Source organism: Pinus tabuliformis, chromosome 7 (assembly GCF_031772625.1).
Source record: "Pinus tabuliformis cultivar Carrire ecotype Pingquan chromosome 7, CPIR1, whole genome shotgun sequence".
Classification (NCBI taxonomy): Eukaryota; Viridiplantae; Streptophyta; class Pinopsida; order Pinales; family Pinaceae; genus Pinus; species Pinus tabuliformis.
The window spans coordinates 975,055,037-975,077,654 of record NC_142293.1 but is presented as its reverse complement, the minus strand read 5'-3'; the positions used below and the strand labels follow the sequence as shown (position 1 = coordinate 975,077,654).

The 22,618-nt window shown below is 40.7% G+C and overlaps 1 protein-coding gene across 2 annotated transcripts in view; it reads left to right on the top strand.

Moving 5' to 3' along the window:
• Window positions 1-1,115: 1,115 nt before the first annotated feature.
• The window catches only part of LOC149250866 (putative RNA-dependent RNA polymerase 1), a 197,445-nt gene continuing 175,942 nt past the window's right edge, over window positions 1,116-22,618 (top strand). The window contains exons 1-2 of one of the 2 annotated variants that reach the window (XM_089459259.1): window positions 1,116-1,401; window positions 1,574-2,876. In XM_089459259.1, coding sequence (XP_089315385.1) covers window positions 1,599-2,876 — 1,278 coding nt within the window. In that variant the 5' untranslated portion in view covers window positions 1,116-1,401; window positions 1,574-1,598. The remainder of the gene's footprint in view (window positions 1,402-1,573; window positions 2,877-22,618) is intronic. The other variant, XM_089459258.1, reaches the window with a different exon arrangement.

Genomic DNA, 22,618 nt, shown 5'->3' with positions numbered 1-22,618 from the left:
ATTTTCACTGCGGTGGAAATATTTCCTCTTCTACGTTTTTGCAAAAAAAACATTTTTACATATGATTAAACTTCCTTAACAAGTGACCAAAAAACAAACAATTAACTATTAATAATATAAAAAAAAACCCAAAAAACACAGTTAAATAAAAAAGACAAAGCAATTTCACTGACTTTATTAATCCCAAAATAAAGACTTTATTCACAAATACCTATCACTCCCTGTATTAAATTCACCATCCTAAATTACTTTTAATTATTAAATTAATTTATTTTAATCAAACTTCACTATTAAGAAATTCCCGGCACCAGGGACCAAATAAAAATAAAGCTAAATCACTGACTTTATTTATACGACCTATTGCAAAGAGTACCTTAAAGAAGCACCCATTTACCATCAATCCAAAGCCCCGTAGCAATTCACCATCCTAAATTACTTTTAATTATTAAAATAATTTATTTTTAAACCAAACTTCACTAGTAAAAATTCCCAGCAGCCACAACGAAATCAACATAAAGCTATATCACTGACTTTATTTATACGAAAATAAAGCATTCACAAATATACACATCTTTCACTTTATTAAATTCACTAACCTATTCTAAACTACTTTTAATTATTAAATTACTTTTAGGAAAACTTCACTACTAAGAAATTCCCGCCACCAGTGACCAGATTAGACAGCGACAAAAGGTCACAGGGTTCCACTCATGTCAATTACTTTCTCATGGAAAGATTTATCGCTGTCCTTTTGATTCTGTGTTTTGAAAGAAAGAATTATCTACGCAGGATTCTACTTCATGATATTCCTAGACTTTCGTGCAGTGACAACTTTTTGATCTAGCTGGGCAGGGAATTCGTAACAGTTGAGGTTAATTCTATTGTAATGACACTGATCACTTTATGTTTTACTGGGTCTACGAGACTAAAGTACAACTATAGTGGGTTTGGAATCGATCTCATCCAGATCATATCACAATGTACACTGCATTCACACATGATATTGACAGGCATGGATGTTACAACTATAGTGGGTTTGGAATCGATCTCATCCAGATCATATCACAATGTACACTGCATTCACACATGATATTGACAGTCATGGATGTTACCTTAAAAGCTGCAGGCATGTTGACGCTATGTTAAATTTTCTTTATGCAATAATTGCATGGATGAGCACAAAAAATCAAGCATCTAGTTGGCGGACCACGCGATTCTTTGCAGTGGTTCTAGCAATAGTCATACTTACGCTGTTATAAGCGTACTGTATCGTGCCTTCATTTTATCAATCCACCCATAGTATTAGTGTTGCAGTTCTAGATCGCTAGCACGTTGTAGGTGTTTCGTCTGAGGGATTACAAGGGTGTTGCGTCAGAGGGTCTGAAAATTTGGACCCACTTTGTAAGTAGAATTTTTTCTCAGTTTTATGTTGCAGGTTTTCTTAATGCAAAATTTCAAATAGTGTATTTCCTATTGAAACATGATCAGACTCGGGCAGCAAAGCATTCTCATGCTAAAACTTTCAATATTTTAAAACTGTAATCCTGATAGGGTGATTTTATTCTCTTTGCAGTTTGTTCATTACCAGTTTCATTAATATGGCTGATATTAGGACGATTGAGGTTTCAGAGATACCATTTATACCCAATGAGCACTTTTTGGTAGATTTTCTAGAGAAATTTGTGGAGAAAGGAGGTGTATGTGCTTGCAAATTGCTGACTAGTACTCCAAGCAGTTCTTTGCATGGTTCAGAGGCCAAATTGAGGGCTATTGTTGAGATTAAAAGTTCAGAATTAGCTTCAGATCTTCACAATCTTGCAAAGGCTGGTCTTCTCATTTTTTGGTCTGCTCCTCTTGCAGTCAGTCTTTTGCAGCACAACATTCTGTCCAATCCAAAATCTGTGCGTAACGACAGAGCATTGGCTGAGCCAAAATTGATACAAAACTCAATTGCATCTCAGTCAAAATCTGAGGGGGAGACTATATCTCAGCCAAAATCTATGAAGGACCATAATGTGCCGGAGCCGAAACCTATGAAGGAAGAAATTATATCTGAGTTGAAAGATAAGCAGTGTTGTAATCTAACTAATCTAAAATCTATGCAGAAAGGCACTATTTCTGAGACAAAAGATCCACAGAAAGACATTATGTCTGGGTTAAAGTCTATGCAGAATGACAATGTTTATGGAAAGAAAGCTCAGAAATATATTAGAATGCAAACCCTTACTTTACCAGAGACGGAGCCTACACCGAAAGATTTAATGGCGGGGCCAGAATATACGCAGAACTGTATGCAGAAAGACATTAGTTATGAGACAAAAGCATCGCAGAAAGACATTATGCCTGGGTTAAAGTCTATGCAAAATGACACAGTTTCTGGGATGAAAGCTCCTCAGAAAGACATTAGAATGCAACCCCTTACTTTACTAGAGACGAAGCCTACACGGAAGGATTTAATGGCGGGGCCAAAATGTACGCAGAACTGTACTCTTATGACTCCATCTATGCAGAAAGACAACATTTCTGGGTCAAAATCTACGCAGAACCATAGTAATGTAGCTGAGCCGAAGACTTTTCAAAGAAACACAATACCGAGAACTAGGCAGAACGACACTACACAGGGTCCTAAATCTAGACAAATGTCATCTTTTGAGGGAATAAATCTGCATATGGGCTGCCAAACTTCTGAGAATACGTTCTTTGTATCGTGTTCTCGAAGCAGAATAAATGCAGAGTTTGATTTTGTGACTAAAAGAATTAGCTTGTATCTCAAGGAAGGCTCGAGGGAGTATAAAATAGTGTTTGCCTACGGAAATATTCGTTATATCCACCGAGGCTTTATGAGCGACAGGGACACTCAGCTTCTAATTCTTCGGGTTTGTTACCTTGCTCTAGATTCATATTTATACTTTGTTTGGAAGAAAAATAAATACTTTGTTGGAAAGAAACTAACCCCACGTTTACTATAGGACAATAGAGGTTTTTTGTGAGGTACTGGTTGTCACCGTTATTTAGATGTGTAATTATAAATATTGATTGAGCTTGATGAACCAAAATATGATTTAAAATTTTATTCATCAAATTCCAACACTAATTTAATTTTTAATTTTTTTAAAATAATATTTATAAACAAAATTTACTATACTAGACATTTTATTCATCAAATCCCAACACCTATTATATCATAAAAGAAAGTTTACATGCATCACGTACATATAAGAATTATGCTTAAAAACATGCATGTATTACTTAATTGGTTTTGCATTAATGGTAAGTTGAGTTTTGCTTTACGATAAGGAGGATTGAATACAAAATGATCTTATTTTTTAATTACAATTATATTATTATAAATAGAGTGTATAGCAAATAGTAAGAGATCAAGAAAGTTTTACATGCATCGCATATAAGAAGTAGGCTTTTGATAAGGCTTTGGGAAAATTCCACAAATGGAGGTCTAAAGCTTTTGCATGAAAATCATGCATGTGTTACTTGAATTGGTTTTTTAAGTTTTTGCATGAAAAACATGCATGTGCTATTTGAATTGGTTTTTGCATTAATGCAAAGTAAGTTAAGTTTTTCTTTAGCATAAAAGGATTGGATACAAAATGATTTTATTTTTTAATTATAATTATATTATTATACATCGAGCGTATAGCAAATAGTAAGAGATCAAGAAATTTGTAGTTCATTGAGATGTTTTCGACTGTCTGTAACTATGCAGCTCTTAGGCTAGAGGAAGTAACCGTTGCTGACCTGGCTCTTGGGCTAGAGGAAGTAACCCTCAGGGACAGATGGACAAAGTCACCCTTACTGACCTGGCTCTTGGGCTAGAGGAAGTAACCCTCAGGGACAAATGGACAAAGTAACCCTTACTGACCTGGCTTTTGGGCTAGAGGAAGTAAACCCACAGGGACAAATGCACACTGACTGCTTACTGTCATTAAGCATCAGCTTACGAAATTTTGCTCCAAATGCTAGATTATTTTGTTTTGATTTGAAAGAACAAGATAAAAAGATTGGAGGTGAGATGGCAACAGACTGAGATTAAAGATCATAAAATTTCATACCAAAGGGCTATCCATTAAGTATCAGCTTATGAAATTATTTTGTTTTGATTTGAAAGAACAGGATAAAAATATTGGAGGTGAGATGGCAACAGACTGAGATTAAAGATTATAAAATTTCATACCAAGGGCCTATCCATTAAGCACCAGCTTACGAAATTAAGCTCAAAATGATAGATTATTTTGTTTTGATTTGAATAACAGGATAAAAAGATTAGAGGTGAGATGGCAACAGATTGAGATTAAAGACTATAAAATTTCATACCAAAGGCCTATCCATTGTGCATGGAGTCTGAAATAACAAAGCACAATAGCTGATAATGGAAGGTGGAAAAGACTTAAAAGTGAGGAAAACAATAAATTTGAGACCTGTTACAGAGTTAGGAAGTCCTTGCAAGGCTTGGATGATGAAAGGTGAACTCTTGGTCATTAATAAATGAATCCAGTGTGAATTAATAAACGAATCCAGTGTGAAATGCCAAAGCTGAGTACAATCTGTGAATTCAGCTAATATAAATAAACATTAAGATCATCTTGAATGTATATATTCAAAGACATAAAAAAGTATATTAAATCTGAATTCTTTAACGATACTCTGTTTATTGTATAAATAGTTCACACAATCCAAAAAAATGATAGGAAACATTTATAGCACAAACGTCTTTGCAAATATTTAAACATATAAGTCCCTGGTCTGAAAGCTGCATTAATTACATTCATATCTTACATTCATATAAAAAAAATAATAAAAATGACAAATGAAAAGCTTAAAACTTTAAAAAGAAAGAATGTAAAATTTAGATCCATGGCTGAATTTCTGTTTGAGAAAGTTACAAGATAGCCTCTCAGACTCACTATTCACTGATTCAGAACACATCCCTCCTCTTCTTGCCAAAAAAAACCCCCCCCCCCCACTTGTTTGACTTTAGACTTTTGCTGATGTTTTTAGGCTCCTCAAATGGTGAGTCTATGCCCCATTCATGTAAACTGTTACCAAAAATAAGCATTAGATAAACTGTTTAAGAGGTGTCACATTTTTCTCTAAAAATAGGAATTTGTTATATACATTTATTTTTCAATTAATTCGTTGCCATGAGTCTAGAATTTTAGTGTCTAGACATTTTCATTTGTTGCCATCTGCTGAAGCTAAAGTTTGAGAGTCTAAATGTTTGAGCTCCAGCAATAGTCCCGTGGTTTGAAGCGATAGGATGGTTCAACACTGCTCAAAGCAACATGGCACATATCCAGAACAGCTGCATCTAAAGTTTAAACTTCTCACTACCCTTTCAATCTCATTGGTGGAACTAACATAAATCTGTCGGTTATTGTAAAATGCTCGTCCCTGGAGAGAATGTGCTAGTTACTCAACACAATGGTCTCTTAGGAAATTCTACCACAGAAGCTGCTGTTGGCTTTCCCCTGTAAACCACTCTAACTGATACAGCAAAGCTGGGACAGCTATGTGTGAAGTTTGGTGTTCCATTCAAGGGGTCAATGCATCAAGATTCAAAGGTATTCAGAAGATGGAACTCAAGAGAATCCACTCCCCAGTGCTACATACAAGCATATGCATTCTATTCTAGTCTTGACAATCCACCGGCTGAGCTACTGCTGCCAAGGTTAATCAACACCACCAAGCTCAACCCACGATTGATGCCACATCTATGTCAATCGACCAGTCACACTTATCTATGCACTCAGGCACTGCTGTGTCCAATACTAATCAGATATGCACTCATGCAATGTTGTGTCCAATACTAATCAGATATGCACCCATGCAGTGTCGTGTCCAATACTTGGCCAGTGATGTATTTCCAACAAAACAAGTCTGGGTAATGGTACCTGATGCTTATAAGAAACTATGATATCCTTAACAATGTCCTCTACAGGCACTTGCAGTTCTTGATCTTCTTTCAAACCACTGGATGAAGCTTGTTGTTCTGGAGCAGCAGAGGAAAATATTGCCACCCTTCTCTTGAAAGCTTCCTTTTGGTGAAAGTCCTTTGGACTGAATAGTGACCATCTGCTAAAGAATTTTCATGAAATATCTTATTTGTATTGCTGAAGAATTTGCATGAAACTTTTATTTTGCCTTGTCTAGAGGCAAGGTGCCCATTTTCTGGTCTTCAACACACTTGCCTAGTAATTTTGCCTTGAAATTGGCTAAGGAAGAGTCAAGGCCTCGCTCTGTGTTACGGGGTGCCATTTATGAGCAAGAGTGAATACGATGTCCCAACAGATGTCCCTATTCAAATCTGTTATTGGTCTGGAAGATGCCACCTGCCTTACTTCTTGTGGCAAATGCCGTATCTAATCTGCAAGAACAGCAACGTTCTCAGTATTAGAGCTCAACTCTCCTGTTTCATTTATCTCTTTTAGCAATCCTGGAAAACTTGCCTTCCCTTGTCGATTAACATATATTTTTGGGGCATTCCAACGATTTTGGAATACCACTGGGGTCGGGAGCCAAGTGTTGACGGCCATGTAGCCCCTTTTAAAACTGGTAGAATTTTCATTTCGGGTGCCCCTCTACGAACTGTCGATTTCAAGTCCCCATTTATTAATTGTTGAGCAAGTTGGAGGAGTCGGGGTGTTCTGAAGCCTATGATCTCACATCTACTTGGACAATCGGATTTAAACAAAGATGGTTTTCAATTTCCCTTTGTAAATCCTTAGGTAAATCTGTGAGCAATTTTTCTTCCGTAACCCCTCGCTTTGCTATCCACTTGAACCTTTTAGATTACATTACTCCCCTTCGCACAGATAACGATCAATCCACAGTTCCACATCACGTTGTCTCAACTGCATTTCTAATATTCTGCAGCTAAGAGATTGGAGAAAATTTTGCATTTTTCCAATAAGCAGAGCAAAAAGCAATTGGCCTAGTCCAATAATTCCCATTGTAAACAACACTTCCAAAAAAAAGACTTGGGACTTGACTGCCAACCAGCTCATTTGTATGATTCGTTTTTGTGAGTTCAAACAGGTGTAGCTAGAAATAATGTTGTTTCTATTACCGCTCAAACTAGCAGGGGAACTAAAGGGGATCCCTAAAGGGGAAAATGTTAGACCAAGGGCAACAAATGGATACTTAGCCATTGTCACCTTAGCTAAGGCTCCCTACTATTTGCGGGCTTTCACCGATGGGAGGAGACTCGGTATATATGGAGTGACAAATGAAGGATAAATCGACAAGTGGATATAGAGTGACCCAAATAATCCCTTTCCAGAAGAGGTTGAAGAATAGAGCTTGCTTGCTTTCTAAGCAAGGTACAATATCTTCTAGGAAAAGGATGGGAGGATTTGAGGGTTGGGTTTAGGGAATATGACTTGTGAAAGAGTTTCCCAATCCCTAAAATCATTATTGAAATTGGTATCTCGGATTGTTCTTGAAGAATTGTCCTTTCAAAGGAATGGGACCATACGAGACCAAGTGGACCTAGCCTAGGTTAGGAGGTAAGAATTTAGCAGCCAACGATATTCTTAACCTAGACAATGAGGGGGAAAGAATCAAAGAAAGGATTTTTCACTTAAAGGTGTTGATTTGATCCAATGAGGCACTAGCCTTGGGGATACCAGGGCAAAGTTTGATCAGTGCCTTAGTCTTCGGAGAATGGAGTCTATGATAAATATGAATGAGGACTTCGTTTCTTAGTCAAGGAGGCCTTAAGACTACCTTGCTAGCCTTCTAGGGCAAATGGAAGCAACCTTACAACTTTTATACTTTTGCAAAAGGTGATGGCTTATCAAGATAAATTCGTTGTTAGAATTATCCCTAGGAAATTTCATTCAAATTACACGGCCGATACATTTAGATATGATATATAGAGACAAAATTTGACAATTTAAGTAGTAAATGCATGTAGCAATTGGCCCTAAAAATAGCGATAATCCCAATCCCATGTATATGTCAAAGCAAAACAAGAATAGCATTAAAAGCACGTACTTGCATGTAATAGAACATATTAAACCATCCACAATTTGACAATAGAGAAGCTCCAAGATAAGATAGACCAAATCCAAACATCAAAATTCATCCATAAAACTCCAATTCATCCTCCAAGAAAAAGTGCGAAATTCTCAAGAGAGAGAAAAGATCCAATCCAAAGTGATGATGAGCAAATGAACTCATTTCACTTGTATTTATACACTAACGAGGAGTTCGAATTAGTCTCCTTGGCTTACATAATCCCCAAAAATAAAATAATGTGCTAATAAACTAACCTTTGGTGACAAGTCCTCCAAACTAGCTCACAAATGAAAGAAGAAGCCTCTTAAGAGGTTAGATGATGAATAATACATGTCGTAGGGCCCTCCAAGAGGCCTGATGAGGTCTATAGGTGCCATAATGAAGAATAGGACCCTCAAAAGTGATGGACAAAGGGTTGGCCCCTTGTTCCCCAAACAATAAACCTATGTTGCTCCCAATGGGTGTGGGGGCACAACAACAACCTCATTGGTGTCCAAATGATGGTGTAGGTAATGCCACATCTTCCTACAAGTCTTGGGCCACCTACCAAGTGTATGGTACACCTGTGGGGTTGGTTGGGCAAAGGCGAACAATGTGCATCTTCCTTGTCCAATAGGTGAATCTTGAGCAATCTTTGAACATCCTTGGGGATCCATGGAGTAATTTTTATTGTTGTGGAGGCCCATGGCTCTCAACATACACCCTACATGTGCCAATGTAGCCCTCTGGAGCTTAGGACCTCGTATAGGGAGACCAAACCCAAGATGGAGACCATGTGCAATCCTGCATAAGATCCAATGTGTCCCTGATCCAAAATGGAACTTGAATAGACTTCTAAGTCTGAAGTGTTCCTCACAGAGGAAAATGAAAGTCCAAGGATCCTCTTGGAAATAGTCCCATTGCTTAGATTTTCTCATTTTGAATCTACTGCAACTTGAATGGGCTAAATTGGACTTTGGATGAAGAAGTTATCGTAGAAAGGAGATTGCCTTTGTCCTTTGAAAAAAGAGGCATTTCACTAAAAAAGGGCTAAAGGCCTTCTAAAGGAAAATCGCATCGGAAGGGTTAAGCGGAGGACATAAGGCCAGGGTAGAAGGACCCCCGATCAGCGATCTCCGACTCATCGCATCGGAGGTAGGCCTTCGCCCGATATTGGGACCCCAAACAAGGCGACATGCGATTAGCGATTGCGATAATCGGCGATCGGGTGATTGGTGATCCCTGATACAAAGCGCTGTTGGGTAGCGCGATTGCGATTAGCGATCAGGGCGTGGACTTGATAGGGTTTATAGACCCGATTTCATAGAATTTGAAATCCGAGGAATTCTGATTTTCAATGTATTCCCCGTGTAAATGGGGTTTTGGCCATTACGCCATGCTATAGCGATTTGCGATAGAATGGCGAACCCGAAAGGTTTATAAATGTAGCCCTATAAATTTTGAGTTTCGTGGTAAGCGGGATTTCGGGCGGGCCTCAGGCGGTAAGTGGTATTGGATGGGCTCCGCCCAAACCCATACACTGGTCGACACGTGGCATGGCGCAGGAGAGAGAAAACCACCTTTTCGGGCGGGTAATCTCTATGCACATAAGCCACCCGAAACGGACTGTCAGCTGTTGGATCGGCAATCACGCAGATCAATGGTGGGCTTGCGATAGCCATAAAAGGCGGACCTGAAAGGGTTTTTAGGGGCGATTCAATAATATTTGAAGTCCGATTAAACGCTCCATGAGGCGTTTTTTGTGTATTTCCGGTATATCTCTGTGTATTGGGAAATATTGTCATTTTCGGGTTTTCACCTGAAGAAAGGCCCCCGATTCCTTGTAACTGCCCTTGATCATTGTGCCACGCTGCAAGCGGGCATTTTATAGGCAATGATGCGTTTGTAACGCCGAGAGAGCCACAGAGCCAGATGGCCAGTCGAAGAGACAAGGAGCAGAAGAAGCTGCAGAGCCGCAGAGGAGTGATTACACGCAGAGAAACAACTGGGGAAGCCGCAGAGCCAGAAGAGGCTTCATAAAAGCTAGAGAGCACGATTGCTGAGGCAACATAAAGAGTTTTGGGAGTCACTTGGAGGTCGAGTGAACCAGAGAGCTCCATTGACAGCAGCGAGTTGTTGCTGAAGAATCGCTTGGAAGTCAAGCGAATTACAGAGGCACGCAGAGGCCGAGCCAGAGCCAAGAGGGCCAAGAGCCAGAGCCAAGAGCAAGATCCAGAGCCGAGAGCCAAAGTCAAAAAGCCTAAGAGCTTCAGAGCCACGGATAAGATGGCATTCTAAGCCCATTGTTTCTGTGTAATACAATGGAGTTGAGCGTGAAGCTTGTAAAACGATTTCAGCCATAATCCCAAAGAGCCTAGTCAAGTTGACTAGAGCTCAAGGAGACATAGCCCAAGAGTTTTGGGTGAACGACATATTATATTGCTGTTATGTGTGTTTGCTTGTTGCTAGATTGCATTGCTGTTTTATTTGCTGTTATATGCCTTTACATCAGTTGAAGCAAATAAACTTAAAGCACCTTAATAGTTAAAAATAAACAACAACATACACCTATTTTCAAGCATATTTAATTCCGCAATTGGTTAATCATAATATCTTGGGAATATTTAAGCTTTGGAAGTGGGAGAGGTTCTTGTAAGCTTGACAAGAAGCCTTTAGGCCTCATTTTCAGATCAGGTGGTATCAGAGCTTGAGATTGATTAACCACACCTTCAAGAAGGTGATATCAAAGCTGATTATACTAGAGCAAGTGGTATCAGATCAAAATGCTTGATTGACAGAGCAAAGATTGCTTGTCTGAAAGGTGTTTAAACAGTCAGAGGTTGATTGTATGCTTGTTTGCAGACTGACTATTGTTTGAGTTTGCAGAGGTGAAGGGAAAGCTATTGATAGCTAAGTCCAAGAGAGGACAAGAAGGAAGAAGGGCTGAAGGCATCCTTCTGATCCCAATGGACCTCAAGGCAATCCTTGAAGCACAAGAGGTTTGTTGCAAAAGGTTGTTGAATAAGCTCTTTATTAATCTTGTTTGAAGTTCTTTTGTTCATTGGCATATTGACAGCTTCTACAAGTGAGTCCTCAAATTCTTCTTTCTTCACAAGAGTCTTTGAGGAAGACATGAACCAAGACTTGTTCACCATGTTGGATATGGTGAGGGAAATGTATGAGGATGGAAGGAAGAGCAACATACTTAGAGAGCAGTTGAATTCCGTGGAGGAAGAGAAGCAGATGCTTTCTGACAAATTGCAGGAAATGGAAAGGCAACTTCATATTGCAAATATGACCCTGAAAAGGATGCATGAGTTGGAGTCACAGCTGTTTGTTGCCAAAGAAGCCTTGGTCAAGTATCAGCTTGAAGAAGAGTTAAATAGTTCCTGTTTGCCTTCAAATTCCTCTAAAAATGCTTATATTGGTTCTCTTGAAAAGCATACCAGAGGCATAGGTTCCAAGCTAATGTCCAAGATGGGCTATGAAGGAAAAGGCTTGGGTAAACATGCACAGGTTATTGTTGAGCCAATAATAGTTGAGGAAAGGTCTAAGTATTTGGGTCTTGGCTATGGACAAGCTTATGGAGAAAGTTCCAACACTGTCATGAAGGTCATTGAAATAGTTCCAAGAAGGAGTTTCATTTCAGGTCCTCTACCTCGAGATAGTGAAGATTGTATTAAGGAGGAATGCAATAGCTTGAAACATCATTTGCAGGATGCAGGTGTTCAGAAGCACACACTTCAACCAGAGAGTTGTGCAAACTCTAACAGCCTTGAAGAGATTGATGGTGTTCCAAAGGGAGCCACTCCTTCATTTGATTCACCTCCTCATGAAGGCAATAAAGGTGAAAGAGAAAGGTATAAATCTGGTTCTAATCATCTTCCTTTTGATTTTGCAAAGCATGATAAATTTCCACATAGATATGGGAAAAGAATTGCTTGTTCCTTTTGTGGTTTGGATAACCATAATGTTTCTAGATGTTGGAAGAGGATAGCCACATGCAGGAAACTTTTGAAGGAAAGGAAGCAAGAAGCCAAAGGTCCATTGGACAAGGCAAGTCATGCTGTCAAGAGGATGCACATGCAGTGCACTTACTGCCATAAGCAAGGGCATCTTGCTGCAAAATGTTGGACTTTAAATCCAACAATGCTTCCACCAAAGCTGAAGAAAGTGGAAGGAGAAAATGGTAGGCATGGAAAGAAAGATTCCATAATTGATGTGTTTCAGGATGATTCACATGTTGATGCTGCTGTGCAGACAAAGGCAAGACCTTTGAAATGGATTGGTAAGAAATGGTTAGAGTTCTTATCCAATTAAGATTGCATGTCTATTGATGCATCTATTTGCGTTTCTTTGTTAATGGGATGCAAACTTGCGGGGTTTTACCAAGAAGGTGAATGGAGAAAAGTTGAGTAGGAGGCTCACTTTGTTGCTGCAACATTATGTTCATTTCGGCTTCAAAAGTACAGTGTGCTTAAGCGAAAGTTGAAAGGTGAAATGCATGCATAAGCATGATATGCATGAACACAGGGATATTGATGATTTCCTTGTATTTAAACCTGTATGTGTGATTAACTTGAAGGGTTGATTGCTTTGTTTTAACATGCATGTAATACTGACTTGAGAAAAGTTGATGTGGTCTCCAAGATGGAGATGATGATGAAGTGTTTCATCTTTGAAAAAGAGTCCGAGAGGTCTTTTTCTACATGCTTGGCTTGAAGAGTCATTTGGTTTAAAGGCATGTTTTGTGGGCTTGTTATCTAGTCCATCATTTGTATGCAGATGTAAGACATGGAGGTGTTCACAAGATGTGAAAATTTGTTTCTTTTGTTGAAGTAGGAGTTTAGGCCATCCAATTGTTGTCTGTATTTCTATTGTTGTTAACAGTTGTTGTTGACAGCTTGTCAAACCGGCACAAATGAAAATTTTGTGAAGCAGATGTAACTTCACATTTGTTTGAGCCACCTTGGATCAATGATCAAGGCAGAGAAGTTCAAACTTCCTTCTGTGACATCTGAGCAGGAGTTTTGCATGAAGTCAAGGAGGAAAACAGTTCTTCCCAAGAGGACCAACACATCCAGGAAGGAGAGTGGTCAGAGACTTTGGTTCAGAGGCACTATGCAAGGCAAGTGTATGGAGGCTGAAAGAAGAGGGTGTTGTTACTCTCATTTACTGTTCAGATCAATATGTCAGTCTTTTGGAGACCTAAAGTTCTTTTAGTGGGAAGGTGTGATCCAAAATGGATCTTGAATAGACTTCTAAGTTTGAAGTGTTCCTCACAAAGAAAAATGAAAGTCCAAGGATGCTCTTGGAAATAGTCCCATTGCATAGATCTTCTCATTTTGAATCTACTGCAACTTGAATGGGCTAAAATGGACTTTGTACGAAGAAGTTATCGCAGAAAGGAGATTGCCTTTGTCCTTTGAAAAAGGAGGCATTTCTTCTAAAAATGGGCTAAAGGCCTTCTAAAGGAAAATCGCATCGGAAGGGTTAAGCGGAGGACTTAAGGCCAGGGTGGAAGGACCCCCGATCAACGATCTCCGACTCATCGCATCGGAAGTAGGCCTTCGCTCGATATCGGGACCCCAAACAAGGCGACATGCGATTAGCGATTGCGATAATCGACGATCGAAGGAGCAGAAGGCATAGACCCCTGCTGATGTGATATGCGAGGTGCGATATCAACGATTGGCATATTGGCGATCGACGATCGGTGGATTGCCGATACAAAGGGCCGTTGGGCAGCACGATTGCGATTAGTGATTAGGGCGCGGACCCGATAGGGTTTATAGACCCGATTTCATAGAATTTGAAATTCGGGGAATTCGGATTTTCAATGTATTTCCCGTGTAAATGGGGTTTTGGCCATTATGCTACGCGATAGCAATTTGTGATAGAATCGCGGACCCGAAAGGTTTATAAATGAAGCCCTATAAATTTTGAGTTCCGTGGTAAGCGGGATTTCGGTCGGGCATCGGGCGGTAAGTGGTATTGGACGGGCTCCACCCGAACCCATACATTGACTGACACGTGGCATGGCGCAGGAGACAAAAAACCACCTTTTCGGGCGGGTAATCTCTGTGCACATAAGCCACCCGAAATGGACTGTCCGCTGTTGGATTGGCGATCACGCAGATCAACGGTGGGCTTGCGATAGCCATAAAAGGTGGACCTGAAAGGGTTTTTAGGGGCGATTCAATAATATTTGAAGTCCGATTAAACGCTCCATGAGGTGTTTTCCTGTGTATTTGCGGTATAGCTTTGTGTATTGGGAAATATGGTTGTTTTCGGTATATCTCTATGTATTGGGAAATATGCGTTTGTAACGCCGAGAGAGCCACAGAGCCAGATGGCCAGTCGAAGAGATAAGGAGTAGAAGAAGCCGCAAAGCCGCAGAGGAGTGATTACATGCAGAGAAACGGTTGGGGAAGTCGCAGAGCCGGAAGAGGCCTCACCAAAGCCAAAGAGCACGATTGCTGAGGCAGCGCAGAGAGTTTTGGGAGTCACTTGGAGGTCGAGTGAACCAGAGAGCTCCATTGACAGCAGTGAGTTATTGCTGAAGAATCGCTTGGAAGTCAAGCGAATTACAGAGGCACGCAGAGGCCGAGAAAGAGCTCAGAGAGCTAAGAGCCAGAGCCAGAGCCAGAGCTAAAGCCAAGAGCCAGAGCCAGAGCTAGAGACGAGAGCCAGAGCCAGAGTCAGAAAGCCTGAGAGCTTCAGAGCCAGGGATAAGATGGCATTCTAAGCCCATTGTTTCTGTGTAATACAATGGAGTTGAATGTGGAGCTTGTAAAAAGATTTCAGCCATAATCCCAGAGAGCCTAGTCGAGTTGACTAGAGCTCAAGGAGACGTAGCCCAAGCGTTTTTGGTGAACTCCATATTATATTGCTGTTATGTGTGTTTGCTTGTTGCTGCATTGCATTGTTGTTTTATTTGCTGTTATATGTTTTTACATTAGTTGAAGCAAATAAACTTAAAGCACCTTAACAGTTAAAAATAAACACCAGCATACACCTATTTTCAAGCATATTTAATTTTGCAATTGGTTAATCATAATATCTTGGGAATATTTAAGCTTTGGAAGTGGGAGGGGTTCTTGTAAGCTTGACAAGAAGCCTTTAGGCCCCATTTTCAGATCAATCCCCTAGCCTTCCAATACAACAAGTCATTAGAGAAATCAAGTAAATGAGCTTACCAACCATGGACTATAGGTGGGGACTTCATAATGGCTTGCCCTTCCATAATGGGCTTGGGGATAAACTCCAAATGGGTTTAACCAAGTATCTTATTAGGTGGTTTCTACTTCTAAAGGGGATAATATGTTCAAGGTACATCCATCAAAAGGTGGTGGCATGTGACAGATAGGTGAATGAAGTTGGGGATGAGAAGGGGCAGCCTTGGGCCACATGCTGGGGTACAAGGGTAGCTAATAAAAGGGAAGCCCACACTTGGGTTTATAATATATAGGAGGGAGCAATCGTGGTACATGAGGTGCCCCGACTTTGATTTTTCCACCCTTCTTTATATTCCTTTTGCCTTTTTATGAGTTTCTTTGATGAACTTCTCGAGGCTCAAAGGGTAAGAGCATGATGTATAAGATATAGCAGTGATTACCCCCTTTTAGGGTAGGGCAGTTCATTTCCCACTAGAGGTTGGCACAATCATGGGTTCCTATATGATGAAGGAGGCTCATAGAACCTATAGGAACTAGGGTGATGGCCATGATGATGGGGTAGAGCTCAAGTATTGGCTTTTGCCCATGTGCTAAACGTGTTTGTCCCGACAATCTTTTGCATTTTGTGGTACATTTTCTTGTTGAATGTGGCCAAATATGCTTTTATCTTTCTTTTTAGTTGCATCAATCTTTGAGGCATCATTCCAGGCCTGACCTAAGGTGTGGGCAAGGGGAAGGGGGTGAGCTAATCTTATGTGGATCCAGTTGAGAGACATGAGGAATGGAATAATAATGATAGGGGCGATATATGCGGATAAGGGAGCGGGACCACGCAACCAAAATCAGGGTTTTTTGTGAAATACCATCCCTAAAGTCAAATGGTCAGTAAAACAGATCCCATGGGACTAGAATCCAAGGTTAATATCCAAAAGGGGTCTAGGGGACAAGAGCATAGACCTAGCCCACTCTTTCCGCCGAATCCCCCCATTAATCCATGCCCAGAAGTGTCCATGATAGGCAAACTACAATACTCAATTACGAAAGGACAAGACATATCGTTAGGTTCGGGAGGCCCACCTTCAAAGTTACGATCATGGCAGATGGGCGATGGACCACATGGTTGGCTCAAGTGGCGGAGAAATGGCACAATGAGCTAGCTGGTGGCTGCTGGCTACCGGTTGAGGACCATCTTGGAGAAAAAATTCTCTTAGGGATATCACCTATAAAATGGTGGGTAACATCTGGCTCCAATTGGGATGTAATCTCTCGAAGAAGTGGACGAATCTACTCGAACAGGAGGTCACGGGAACTTCCAACAATCCCTTGGTTATCGCGGACCTATCAACTGCACATATAATAGATGAAAAAACACAGGGAAACATGCTTTCACGGCGTCTCATGATCACACATGCTAAATGTTAGGCCATAAAATCAATAGAAAATAAAATATGCAAATATGCATCTATCTACCATGAGAAATGTCATATGATGTTACTTCATGCAATGCATCCTGCTCTAACATGCATATACTAAGGCTAATACTAAGTGTAATCATAAAGCCAGTGCAACCAACATATCATTACATCAATATACATATGCCTACCACTATGATTACTCATGTAACAAATCCCAAATCGAATGTGGAATAGTCACATGGCGGATGAAGTGGGTGGGAGGCGAGAGAACATGATCCCCATCTGAGGTAAAGGGAAGTCCTAGGAGAAAGAAAATAGGTCGATCTAGAGGTCCTGGGTTTTCCTTCTAAGTACACAATGGTGTAATGAAAGATCACTCTCAAGAAATCCTCATCACAATCACTCCTTGTAATATCATGCCTTGAAGATGTCACACAGTTGTGATGAGAGGGGAACGAAGGGTGAGAGAAAGGAGTGCAACAAATGGGTTGCTCAATGTGATGGTCACATCGGAGAGGGGAGGTCATGGAGTGATCAAAACCCTGCGGGTGAGTCAAAGGGGATAAGGTATATTCAATGAAGGGTTCTTCCTTGACACCATATTCAGAAAGGGGAAAAGGGGCATGGTCACTCAAGGTCATAGCAAAAGGGATGAGGGACTTACTTGAGGAAGACTCAAGATGATGAACAAGAGGGAAAGGCAAAGGGGGGGGGGGGTGAAGTGTCATATTCGATGGTTTTTCCTTCCCCATAATCTAAAGGCTCAAGCGATTTGAATATATAATCATGAGGTGGGTAGGTAGGATCCCCATTGCTTTTCTCATTATAAGCATAAAAGATTGGGTTCTTATCAAAAGGAGAATCAATCATTTCCAAATGTCCTTGTTCATGCAAGGGAAAATAATAATTCTCCTTTCCAAGGGTATAGATGGGGATGTCATCGCAAGTAATGCTTGGGATAAAGGGAAAACCAATCTCAACCTCATCTTCTTTGTCAGTGTCATAAATAGGAGCATAATCAAATTGAGGCCCAACAATCTTCCATTTCTCCTTTTTCAATGCGGAAGTAATCTCCAATGTCATCCTCCAAGGAGATCACGGGATCACCTTCCTCAAGGTTCTCAAAAGGAGAGTCATCATGAGCGATACACTTGAGAGAGGTGAGGTCAGTCTTGGCCTTACTTTCCATAGCTTCGTTCTCCTCAACACATGTGCTCTCAAAATCATCCTTGCCATCTTGGGGTCCCAACAAGGACTCATCTTCCTGCTCATCGTCGAGATCCTCAAGGTCATCTTCATCTTGGTTGGTTGACAAGCAAGACCTCTCTTCTCTTGAAGAATAACAACTAAGGTATTTGTTACATGATTTTGGTAATATGCTTCTAAGAGGAGAGCATTAGTAGGGTTCTCTTTATATTCAAATATCATTTTATGAAGCTTCACCTCTTCATTATATAAACAGGAGAATACTTCATTAGAATTACATTCCCTTACTAACCCCCTGCATGGCCTACTATATTGATCCATTCTTTCTTGCGTGATTGGGAGGCTTTCAGGATCCAACACTTCGTGATCCTCAGAGGAGATGTCTTTCACTTCATTGCTATTGGCCCTCAATCCCATAATTGATATTTGTCCATTATCCTTATCTTCTTGGTCATCCAAATCCTCATCTGGTAATAAGCCATATTTTTCTTTGATCTTGTGAGACAAGGAATTAAATGCACTAGTATAATAGGCAAGCTCCAAGAAGAGATAATTTGTATTGAAGTTTCTAAGTTTACTTAGTTTAGAAACCCTTCATGCACTTTTTCTGATTATTTTTCTTTAACAAGTTATTTTCAAAGTAAACACTGAAAATAAACACTAGTGCATGCTCAACATATTACAGATCAACAACTAAAAGAAACAAGAACAAACACACCACATGACACCATTATTTTTGGACGAATGTCCCCGGAAAAACCCAATGTGGGAAAATCGGTGCAGCTATCCAGGGTTTTCTTATTAAGCAATATCAGAGTACAATCTGGGTGCCGAAACTAGCCTACCCAACAGAGAATTTCCTTACAGGTATACCTCATAGTTTGAGAGAAATCTCCTGGCTGAAACCTTGAAAAATCCTTCCGGCAGCTCCTCAGCACAAAAATGCTCTACAACCCCAGCGTCTGCCCAATCTGGACTGCGTCAGCGCCTCTGTCTCACGCTGGCCCTGCGTTAGCTTTCTGGGCCTCTGCGTCAGACACGCTGGCCTCTCTGGTGCTTTGCGCAGCAATTGGCTGCCTTTACGTGAGCCCTTGTTGGCTCTGCGTCACTCTCCTTGGCTGCTGCGCTGCTCTCCTGGCACAATCTTTGCCTTCTCTGTTTCTTTCTACTCAATGCCCCTCAACTCCTCTCCTGATCACTGATTCTATCTCTCTTAGCAAACCCCGCTCTAGAGAATAGAATCACTGATCACTCTGGTGTGTTCTCCAAGTGACCCTCAAGCCTCCTCTTAAACTTTTCTTGTTGACATCTCAACGACCGAGATTAAGTCCCTAATCAACAACCAAGATTAGATCTGGCTTGATCCATGTCTTTTGGACCACTGTAACACAAATTCATATTAATACACATTAATATTTTATTTTCCCTAAGTTTAGACTTAGGGACTCCATTAAAAATATTAATTATTTTAATATCTCCTAATCTGTTTAGAATCTGCCCAAACCCTTTCTGGGTATTGGAGATCTCATGTGCCCCAACCTCTCCACCAAATTTCGTGGCGGCCCTTCTTCATACTCCTGAGTCTTGCCTTACGTTGTCGAGGTTTGACTTGCTCCTGTTATAAAAATTGATCATGAAATCCTCATTCTCGTGCTCTATCAGATGATCACAAAGCTTAGACCACAAATCCAATCTTTCCCATAGGTCTTGTTCTTCTTTGGGGCTAATGTCGTGGATACTTTCTTTAACCATTTTTCATGATCTTCAATATAATGCCAAAATGGAGTCGCTAGGGTGAATTAAAATGCCTTCACAAATACCTGCTTCACCCTACAAGCATTGACTTTGAGGTTCAATGAGGTACTAGGACTTCGTTCTTCAATGGAGTCGCCAAATGATATATCAATAATGTCGTATGGGGGAACAAAGCACACATTTCGTGTCCCTGGCAACGACCCCAAAATATTACCGCTCAAACTAGCAGGGGACCTAAAAGGGCAAATGCTAGACCAAGGGCAACAAATGGAGACTTAGCCCATTGTCACCTCAGCTAAGGCTCCCTACTATTTACGGGCTTTCACCGATGGGAGGAGACTTGGTATAAATGGTGTGACAAATGAAGGATAAATCGACAAGTGGATATAGGGTGACCCAATAATCCCTGTCCAGAAGAGGTTGAAGAATAGATCTTGCTTGCTTTCTAAGAAAGGTACAATGTCTTCTAGGAAAAGGATGGGATGATTTGGGGGTCAGGTTTAGGGAATATGACTTGTGAAAGAGTTTCCCAATCCCTAAAATCCTTATTGAAATTGGTACCCCAGATGGTTCTTGAAGAATTGTCCTTTCAAAGGAATGGTACCATACGGGACCAAGTGGACCTAGCCTAGGTTAGGAAGTAAGAGTTTCGCAACCAACGATATTCTTAACCCAAACAAGGAGGGGGAAAGGATCAAAGAAAGGATTTTCACTTAAAGGTGTTGATTTGATCCTATCAAGCACTAGCCTTGGGGATACCGGGGCAAAGTTTGATATCGGAGCTAGGGCTTGGCTTTTCTCACAACTCCACCGTCAGAATGGCTTCAAAATTAGAGGCCTTGAGGGGACGCCAACGCAAGGGAGGTTAGGAGATCGAACTTTTTGGAGAGCTATTTTGTCGGGAAAATGATGCCCTAGGGGAGCCAACCTCGCTAGACCTGGGAAAAGGTGAAAAATAATTGATTTTGGGTGACCATCTCTTGGTAGATTAGTGCCTTAGTCTTGGGAGAATGGAGTCTATGATAAATATGAATGAGGACTTCGTTTCTTAGTCAAGGAGGCCTTAAGACTACCTTGCTAGCCTTCTACGGCAAAGGGAAACAACCTTACAACTTTTATACTTCGACTTGCAAAAGGTGATGACTTATCAAGATGAATTCGTTGTTAGAATTATCCCTAGGAAATTTCATTCAAATTACATGGCCCATACATTGAGAGATGCTATATAGAGACAAAATTCCACAATTTCAGTTGTAAATGCATTCAACAGTTAGCCCTAAGAATAGCGAAAATCCCAATCCAATGTATATGACAGTAAAACAAGAATAACATTAAAAGCACATACTTACATGTAATAAAACATATTCAACCATCCACAATTTGACAATAGAGAAGCTCCAAGATAAAAAACACCAAATCCAAACATCAAAATTCATCCATAAAGCTCCAATTCATCCTCTAAGAAAAAGTGCGAAATTCTCAAGAAAGAGAAGAGGTCCAATCCAAAGTGATGATGAGCAAATGAACTCATCTCACGTGTATTTACACACTAATGAGGAGTTCAAATTAGTCTCCTTGGCCTACATAATCCCTAAAAATAAAATAATGTGCTAATAATCTAACCTTTGGTGACAAGCCCACCAAACTAGCTCACAAATGAAAGAATAAGCCTCTTAAGAGGTTAGATGATGAATAATACATGTCATAGGGCCCTCCAAGAGGCTTGATGAGGTCCATAGGTGCCATAATGAAGAATATGACCCTCAAAAGTGATGGACAAGGGGTTGGCCCCTTGTTCTCCAAACAATAAACCTGTGGTGCTCCCAGTGGGTGTGGGGGCACAATAACAACCTCATGGGTCTCCAAATGAGTTGAAGATGCTTGTAGATCATCTGCAAGGGCTCTGATGATGGTGTAGGTGATGCCACATCATCCTACAAGTCTTGGGTTAGCTGCCAAGTGTATGGTACATCTGTGGGGTTGGCTGGGCAATGGTGAACTAATGGCATCTTACTCGTCCAATAGGTGAATCTCGAGCAATCTCAGAACATCCTCGAGGATCCATGGAGTAATGTTTACTGTTGTGGAGGCCCATGGCACTCAACACACACCCTACATGTGTCAATGTGCCCTCTGGAGGATTAGGACCTCGTATAGGGAGACCAAACCCAAGATCGAGACCATCTGCAATCCTGCATAAGGTCCAATACATCCCCTAGCCTTCCAATACAACAAGTCATTAGAGAAATCGAGTAAATGAGCTTATGAACGATGGACCATAGGTGGGGACTTCCTAATGGCTCGCCCTTCCATAATGGGCTTTGGGATTTGCCAATGTCTCCTCAACTCCAAATGGGGTTAATCAAGTATCTTATTAGGTGGTTTCTACTTCTAAAGCGGATAATATGTTCAAGTTACATCCTTCAAAATGTGGTGGCATGTGACAGATAGGTGAATGAAGTAGGGGATGAGAAAGGGCAGCCTTGGGCCACATGCTGGGGTACAAGGGTAGCTAATAAAAGGGAAGCCCACACTTGGGTTTATAATGTATATGAGGGAGAAATCGTGGTATATGAGGTGCGTCGTCCTTTATTTTTCCACCCTTCTTTATATGCCTTTTACCTTTTTATGATTTCTTTTATTAACTGCTCGGGACTCAAGGGGTAAGAGCATGATGTATAAGATATAGCAGTGATTACCCCTTTTTATGATAAGGCGGTTCATTGCCCACCAGGGGTTGGAACAATCATGGGTTCGTATATGATGAAGGAGCCTCATAGGACCTGTAGGAACTAGGGTGATGGCCATGATGATGGTGTAGAGCTCATGTATTGGCTTTTGCCCACGTACTGAACATGTTTGTCCCGACCATCTCTTGCATTTTGTGGTACATTTTCCTGTTGAATGTGGCCAAATATGATTTTATTTTTCTTTTTAGCTGCATCAACCTCCGGGGAATCATTCTAGGCCTGACCCAAGGTGTGGGCAAGGGGAAGGGGGTGAGCTAACCCTATGTGGACCTAGTGGAGGAATGTGGACCCAGGTGGGAGA